Below are 7,787 nucleotides of genomic sequence, written 5' to 3' on the forward strand. Positions count from 1 at the left end.
CTTATCATATATTTGTCTTCAGATATATTCAGAAAAGCCGCTTTATATAAACATTACAACTTTACCACATGTCAAACAAGATTTCCTAGAAAGGTTGAAGATAGAAGACATTTTTAAAAACTCTGAAATACCCTACAGATATTTTAAATTCAAATTATTAGAAAATTAAAACGGCATATTTATCTTACAATAAAATATCCCTATTATATTTACGGTGTATTCAGTTTTAAAATCATTTGGGAGAAATTAATTATCCATGCCAATCTGAAGTTGGCCCGCTACTAGGAATGCCGTTAACTCCCTCATCATTGTATTATCTTTGCTGGGAACATTCTGTTATAATTTTTATTTGTGTGTGAAACAATAGACTTTCACGCAATTTAACACAAAATTTCACGTGAAAAAGCCATCGAATACTTCAAAATTTTTTGTCAATTGGAAACACGTGAATGACACGGTTTTTGGGTACAGATGTACTGATACAGATAACGGTTTAAAGAGGATTTACGGCTACAAAAAATGTGAAAGCTTAAAATTATGAAAATATTTTATAAAAATGCGTTTTCCTCCCAATTTAACGCGTAAAAATGACTCCATTGTATCGTTTTTATCGATGTAGTTCGTGGTTCTATTACTTGACTTCTGTGACCTCACAGCTTAATTAAAGGTCTTTTTTCCTCTCAGTTTAATACTACCCCACTAGAACAATTTACAAATTCCTCAATTTTTTTGACCCCGTCACAATTTCACATCCCACGTGCTTTTAAAAAATAAAAAGAAAATTCATCAGTAAGTGGCTTAAACGCGTTAAAAGCCCACGAGAGAATGAAAAAAGTCGATAGTGCTCCAAACAGGAATGTGCGCTAAATGGGGGGGAATTCTGTTACGTCCGTTGGCGTCATCGGTATGACGCAGCGGCGGATAACTGACCTTGACGAAGTTGAATGGCCACCCGGTCACGTGGTGAGCCCCGACCAATGGCGGATCGTGCGAGAAAGTCAAACCCTGTTGCACGGAAAGAGGTAATGCCAATTTGAAATTAGTAGTGTCTGCGTACGGGTATATGCTGTAGCTCGTGGATTATACTCATTTCTTCCGCCCTCGTTCGTTAAACGAGGTGAGTTTTTTGTATTATTTATGTCCCTAAACACCTCCCCTACCAAAAATTACCCTATTGTAAACTAACCCAGTTTTCACCCTATAAAATCCCTCTCCTGTATGATCTTATCTATTCAAAGTTATATATATAAACTATACGAAAGGGAAATATCCCTTTTGGCGTTTTTATTTATTTATTTTTCTTAGTTATTTTCCTGTTTTTAAGGAAAATTAGTTCACTTTTAAATCGCGATTTTCCTGTTGGTTATATAAAATAATATATAATTTCTAAACTAAACGTGGGAGTGACATCGATAGTCGAGGGAATTTCCCCTCCTACGTTTGTTGTTAATTTGATCAGCTGTTTCCTTATATCGCTTAATAATAATCTCACAGATGGACTTTGAAAGGGAATATTCCCTAAATTAATTATTAACTATTATATTTAAAAATAATAATTTCGTACTTATTTGTCGTCTCTGTATTATTTTTTTCTCCGTAAAAGTTTTTGTTTCGTTTTAAATTTTTCCCAAATTGGAAGTTATCCTCAAAATGCTTAAATGAATTACTAATAATTTTTAATTAAAACCTTAAAGTAGGTTAGGGAATAAGGAAATTCCCTAATGCGACCTTTCACACTGATTTTCGTGTTTTTCCCCTGAAAATATGCCAAGTTACCCTCGATGGTCGGGGAATAAGTGAGTTAGAATACAAAAATATAAACCGAACGTTTTTAATGAAAATATCGTCGTGTTTATTATTTTTGAAGCTATTTCTCGTTATTTCTCTGTAATTAATATGCACACATGTTCTAGAAATGAAAATGTTTGTTTTTGCAGCTTTATTTTAAGCCTAGTTCGTGTGAAGAGGTCAAACGAGTATAGTATTTTATGAGTAGATTTAAACCGATGGATTACGATCATGTGATCAACGCCTCCGAGACTGCGACACCTAAGTTTGTGGTTGTTACTAACTACGTCGTCTTCTGGCATGATTTCACTTTAATACGTGTAAAAGTATACCATATCAGTATTAGAAGGCCTTGAAAGAGGCTATAAAATTACCACGATATAGGAAATGCTTATAGGCAGACATCAGTTTCGGGAAGAAATAATTTCTTATAAAAATTTTGCTTAGGGTCCTCTGTTGGCACCCAGGCAATTGCCCATTTTGCCCGTACGATAACGCACCACCGACTGTTATATGTTTGGTAGATCGAGTCACATATCTCCATCCGAACACTAGTGTATACCTTAAATTAAGATTGCCTGAATGCCTTATCATCTGATTTCAATTAATTTATCTTCCATAATGGGAAGACTATTGTAATTCCATTGTTTTGAGAGGTAAGATCATATAAACATTTTACATAGAGGAATATACTGTATAGAATGCCAGTAGGTGTTATTACGCAATTAGGTCTTTGTAAAGAGTCCATAGCACAGAATATAATGAGATAATTAAATTTCCAAACGATGTAACATTGTACGTTAATAACGCTTATTACAAAACCCGGAAATTGCGTATCAAGTCGAAGAGAGAAATAAAAGTACAGTGTAAGGGAAGTAGTCGAGCGGATATGTAACAGAGCGTGTTTACTGACGTCCTTCTACCGATCTATCCTGTCGGGTAAATATACACATTACTGACTCGAATCGTAACGTCTCGCGTGACTTTTCTTATACACGACAATCGAGCAAAACATGTCTCATTATCTTTATCCTTGACCGTTTGTGTTTTGTAATTATATCAACAATGTGTCGGCCATTTTGGAATTGTTTAAAGTTTTTGCATTTTTTTATGGTAAATGTAGTTTTTAATGAAATATCAGTAGCATTCGTCCGAAACTCCGGGACTACTGCGGTTATAAACAATGTATTAAAAATGTCACCAGCTTAATTATCGTGACGGGAGAAATCCCTAAGCGTAAACGTTTCATTGTTTTTAAAGCTATTGGGGAATATTCCCGATACGGAGAACTTTATGCACGCGTTAAATTTCACGATGCGGATCGATAAATTAGATTATATTAAAAGGTATAAATGGGACGATGGAGTAGGGAATATTTCTAAGAAATTTAGGGAATATTCTCTAAGTCGAGGAATTTTTTAAAATGTTTTTACATATACAGTATTTTAGCATTAAAATACTGTATATAAAAATAAAAATCTAATAGGGAATAAGGCTATTAAATTGCCGCAGAACGTCTCAATTCAGGAAATATTCCCTAAATAGGGAAAGTTAGGGAATATCGTTCAGTAACCATAAAATTTTACAGAAGTATATATATATAACATTGTATAATTTTTAATTAGGTTTGATAACCCATTGCGTGACGTCACTTAGGGAATATTTCCTCAATGACGTCACGCCCTGGGAATTTTTTTAATAACGTGAGAAAGAATTGGAAAATTTACGTAGACCTACAATAATATAATTTTCTCTTTTTTACAGGTAATTTCACATGAAGTTGCGAAATGTCGTCGTCGTTTAAAACGAAAGTAATTAGGACCCGTCCTGCCTACATCACGTTCAGGAATAGGAAATTTCTAATATTAGAGAGCCCGTCCAACGATAATATCGCTTCCTTTGTAAAGGTAAATACGGTACTTGTGTGGACAATACAGTGTGGCGACAGAAATGACGTCAGTGCCTGGCGCGTGTTATTGTCGTAGGGGAAGAGGAGTGCAAACTGGGAAAAACCATTGGTTTTCTCAGAAATTTTATGTTGATTCATCCTCGAATTGTCGTTTAAAAAGTGGTTATTTCGGAAATATTTAATCTCTCGGAGCCGAGAAAAGTTTCTGACACGTGATGATAATTCAATTTATTTTGAACGAGCTTCGAGCTTCTTAATTAAATTTTATAAACCTCTAAAATTCCTTAACAGGGAAAAATAGTTTAATTAATGACATTATAACGCACTAACAGCGAGCTGGTAGTTAATTAAGAGTTTAATAATGCATTTTTTCCCTTGTTATTTCTCGGGGTTTTTTCCTGAATTAGGAATATTTTTACCTACTGCACTATTGATCCATGCAATATTCATGGTCTAGGAAATACTTTCTGATAGATAAACACGTTGAAATCGATACTGATCCAGGATCTAGTTAAATATATACTTGATCATGTGTTAAATCGGTTGTTTTGTGCCAATGTATAAAATTTACATAAAATAATACCTTCGAAACGTCTTTCGTGAGGTACAGAGAAGGCGTACATTAATTACTTTAAGCATTCCGAGATTCAAAGTTACGTTCGTGATGGTGTTTATTATCCAGAATATGGGTTAGTTGACATAGATTTCGTAGGATAAAGGAAATCGATGTTTAATATTTTAACCCCCGTGGTAAATTAGAAAGAGGAAACAACTGAGAATAATTAAATTATTCGTTTCGTCGTACAGGAATTGCAAATGCGTAACGTGAAGCATTTAGTGAGGGTGTGTGAGGCAACTTACGACAGACAGCTAGTCGAACTGGAAGGTATCCAAGTCTTGGTAAGAGTCTTTATTGCATTTTAAAAGCTCCGCCCTCCTTTAGCACCAACCAAATTGGTTTTCTTTTAGGACTGGACGTTCAGGGATGGTTTTCCTCCTCCCCCTAAAATCATCTCTGACTGGTTGAAGCACGTTAAAACCACATTTAGGCAAGATCCGGATTGCTGCATAGCAGTGCATTGCTTAGCGGGATTAGGGAGGTGAGTATCATTTTGTCGTTCTCGCAGCTCATCTAATAAATCACTTATATCGGATCACCTCAGGGCACCCGTTTTGGTGGCGCTCGCTCTTATGGACTTGGGAATGACGAGCGAAGATGCTGTCGAGTTCATTAGGAGGTGAGTGTCGAATCAGTAAATTTCTGGCTAATAAATAAATGTATGTAATGCCAAATTTGTTCGTAGGTATCGTCCGGGTGCCATGAATCACAGGCAATTGGCATTTTTGAGGCAATACGAAACTGATTCGTGTTTCCATCGGACTGGATGCGTTCTGATGTAAATAGCCACAACGCTGTTCGATCCGATTGGTGTAAATCGAGTAGTCGTTCTCGATCGAAAGACTGCGGGTTATTCGTTACAAAAGATCGAGTTAGAGGTACAAATACGTTCGGCACACTCCCCGACAATGCCCCGATTCGGCGGGATAAATGTTCCTAAATGACATTTACATAGGAGCTCTTCCTAAAATTGTTCCTTCTTGTTCGGGAACTAATAAGTTTATTTTGTAAATGTATTTTATTATGTACCATACTCTCTCTGTACATTGTATATAAATTTTATAATTTTTATAATAAAAAGAAAATACTGACATTTTACTTTTCCAGCTGTTATATAACAGAGGAAAGGTATTTCGATGGGTCAATTTTACATATTTGGATTCGGTGACCCGGAAATGTCGAGAAATGCAAAAAAGTTGGGATTTTTTCTGTATGTGTGGACGTTAGTGTGTGTGGGGATGGTGATTTTTTGACACACTTCGAAGCTTAATAATTGCTGTGCCTTTGTCGGAGGTTCCTAGGAATTGTCAAGGAAATCGGATCATCGGTTCGGAGATATTAGAGGCCGGGACAATTCCCAAAAAGCTTCCGGGTTGTCAAATTTTTATTTTGCCAAAAAATAAACGAAGCTTTCGAAGATTTTTTTAAAAAGTCGCCCACTCCCAACATTAACGGGTTTTGATATTTTTTATACCTGTTTTTATAGAATAAACCAATCGAATTCCAGCTTTTAAAATATGTAGTCTATTGAATTAATAAATCAGTTTTAAGGAATTGACGTTCTCCCAACTCTAGGCTCGAGGTAAAAACAAAAAATCAATTTTTTGATGAAATTCTTTGAGATAAAATCATTTTTAATTGTAATTTTCATTGAAATTACACCGAAAGATTTTTATAATATTTTTAAAATAGTTAAATGACCCACTTTTCTCGAGAAATCATTCGTATCAATAATTTTATGCACATCCGAAGACTTAAAGGTACTGGTAGCAATTATTAGGGATGAAAACAAAAAAATGCCCGGAAAGTCTAGTAACACGTTGCCAGATATTTTTAAATTGTCGTAAGAAAAAATTGAGTTTGATGAGAGTAAAAATTGAATGGGTAATAAGTAAATTTCGTTTTTGTACTGTGTATTATAAAGCGTGATAGAATCCCTAATAATTACATGTATTAAAACACTCGCACTTTGCCGTCAAGGTAGCAGATGTTACAATCAATTAACCGTAAACAAGTTTCTATCGTTTACTGCGTAAAATTCAAAAGTAAGAGCTATAAATATATCAAAATACGTTTAAAATGTTCGTAGTAGGCTTATTCTATAAATAACATTGTAAGGTCACTTTATAAATCACATTTTTGATTTTCTTCTCGAAAACGCATTTTATGCCTTCGCGTCTTAGTGCGGTATATGTTCGTGTATAGGACCTCCAGTGTATATATTTCTACGGTATATACAGATGTGTGCGGAGCCGATTTTATACAGAAAGTAAGCAAACTACAGCTGTTATACTACGAGGAGCCTCTCTCCATTTTCAAAAACAACTGATACGTATGTATTGTTATTATTTGATAAAGAAGTTATCCTTTACACCTAGCTTAGGGCCATAAGTGTAATTTTTTACTGGAGTGCGCGTGTTGTACATATTATATATGTGTGTTTGTAAGGATGCGTACGTATATATAAGAGAAAATATATAGGTCTACGCTCGAGTATGTACTGTAGGCTACATTGTGTACTGTACATGTATGTTCTCGTTTATGTATTGTTTGTGTACCTCGTATAAACATATAATGTTTATATATACGCATAAATGTAAACATAAATAGCGGATGATTTATGCGGATGTTTCCAAATAACAAAAATACCGAAAATATAATAGAATGTTCAATTAAAAAGCAATTAAATGTAAAATGTGCAGGCTCCGTAAATACAGTAGTTTCGTGATATCGTTTCTGTCGCGGTTTAATCGTCGAAGACAATTTGTTACCGTTTTACCGTGTGATAATGCCACAAAAGTGATTTCGTGAAAGAGTTACCGGAAGGCCAATGTCTCTGGACACGCCGCAGTTCCGGGCTTTGGGCCAGATTTCAAAGAACGGATATTAGATGTCAACCACGAAGTGGACGTCCGGGAGTTATACGTTGTTATATACTAGTCTGCGCAAGTTTATTCTTCTCCCGACGAGGAACGCTTACGCGCTCGATCTATGCTATAAATGCCTATTGGAAACGGTAAAGTTTGGACTGTTTAAGCTCGCAATTTTACTTGCCGTAAATTCCTATTTTATATCATCGTCAAATGAAGATGATGGGCCAAAAACATGGACATTCGACTCTCGGAAAATGGACAAGTGTTCTTTTCTCTGACGAGTCTAGGTACTGTACAAATCTACAGAATGATTTTCGTCAAATTAAGATCCGGGGAGAGCGAGAAACCGATACTATTCGATAAAAATTGTGGAAACGGACCAGAATGCGGATGGTGGTAGCCTATTGTGATCCGGGACGACATTACCCGTAACGTCCAAGGTTTTGCCAGAGATGTTAATACTGTAATAAACTGCAGAGACGAGGTTTAAGAACCTGGTGTAAGATATTTTCGAGGGGTTCCGAATGCATATTTTATTTTTATGGGCGATAATGCTTACTCGAATAGTGCGCACTGGTCAATGACTTTCTGGACGGTG

The 7,787-nt window shown here is 35.5% G+C and overlaps 1 protein-coding gene across 3 annotated transcripts; it reads left to right on the top strand.

Moving 5' to 3' along the window:
- Window positions 1-849: 849 nt before the first annotated feature.
- On the top strand, window positions 850-5,414 carry LOC136968532 (protein tyrosine phosphatase type IVA 1-like). 3 transcript variants are annotated; one of them, XM_067262514.1, is made up of 6 exons: window positions 850-1,100; window positions 3,551-3,695; window positions 4,505-4,597; window positions 4,667-4,797; window positions 4,861-4,935; window positions 5,002-5,414. In XM_067262514.1, exons 2-6 carry the CDS (start codon window positions 3,576-3,578, stop codon window positions 5,096-5,098), a joined length of 516 nt encoding a protein of 171 aa, XP_067118615.1. In that variant the 5' UTR covers window positions 850-1,100; window positions 3,551-3,575; the 3' UTR covers window positions 5,099-5,414. The 3 variants fall into 3 exon arrangements, with proteins under 3 accessions (XP_067118615.1, XP_067118614.1, XP_067118616.1); XM_067262513.1 differs by having other exon boundaries at window positions 852-1,117; window positions 3,553-3,695; XM_067262515.1 differs by lacking the exon at window positions 850-1,100 and adding an exon at window positions 2,470-2,727 and having other exon boundaries at window positions 3,553-3,695.
- The last annotated feature ends 2,373 nt before the right edge of the window (window positions 5,415-7,787 follow it).

This window comes from Centruroides vittatus, unplaced genomic scaffold, assembly GCF_030686945.1.
Source record: "Centruroides vittatus isolate TY-2023 unplaced genomic scaffold, ASM3068694v2 contig_15, whole genome shotgun sequence".
NCBI lineage: Eukaryota > Metazoa > Arthropoda > Arachnida > Scorpiones > Buthidae > Centruroides > Centruroides vittatus.

Excerpts from the sequence above, each read along its gene's own strand:
- LOC136968532 (XM_067262514.1), top strand. The coding sequence starts at position 3,576 with ATGTCGTCGTCGTTTAAAACGAAAGTAATTAGGACCCGTCCTGCCTAC. Across the intron at positions 3,696-4,504 it reads ATATCGCTTCCTTTGTAAAG|GAATTGCAAATGCGTAACGT; the intron begins GTAAATACGGTA and ends TTCGTCGTACAG. Across the intron at positions 4,598-4,666 it reads TGGAAGGTATCCAAGTCTTG|GACTGGACGTTCAGGGATGG; the intron begins GTAAGAGTCTTT and ends GTTTTCTTTTAG.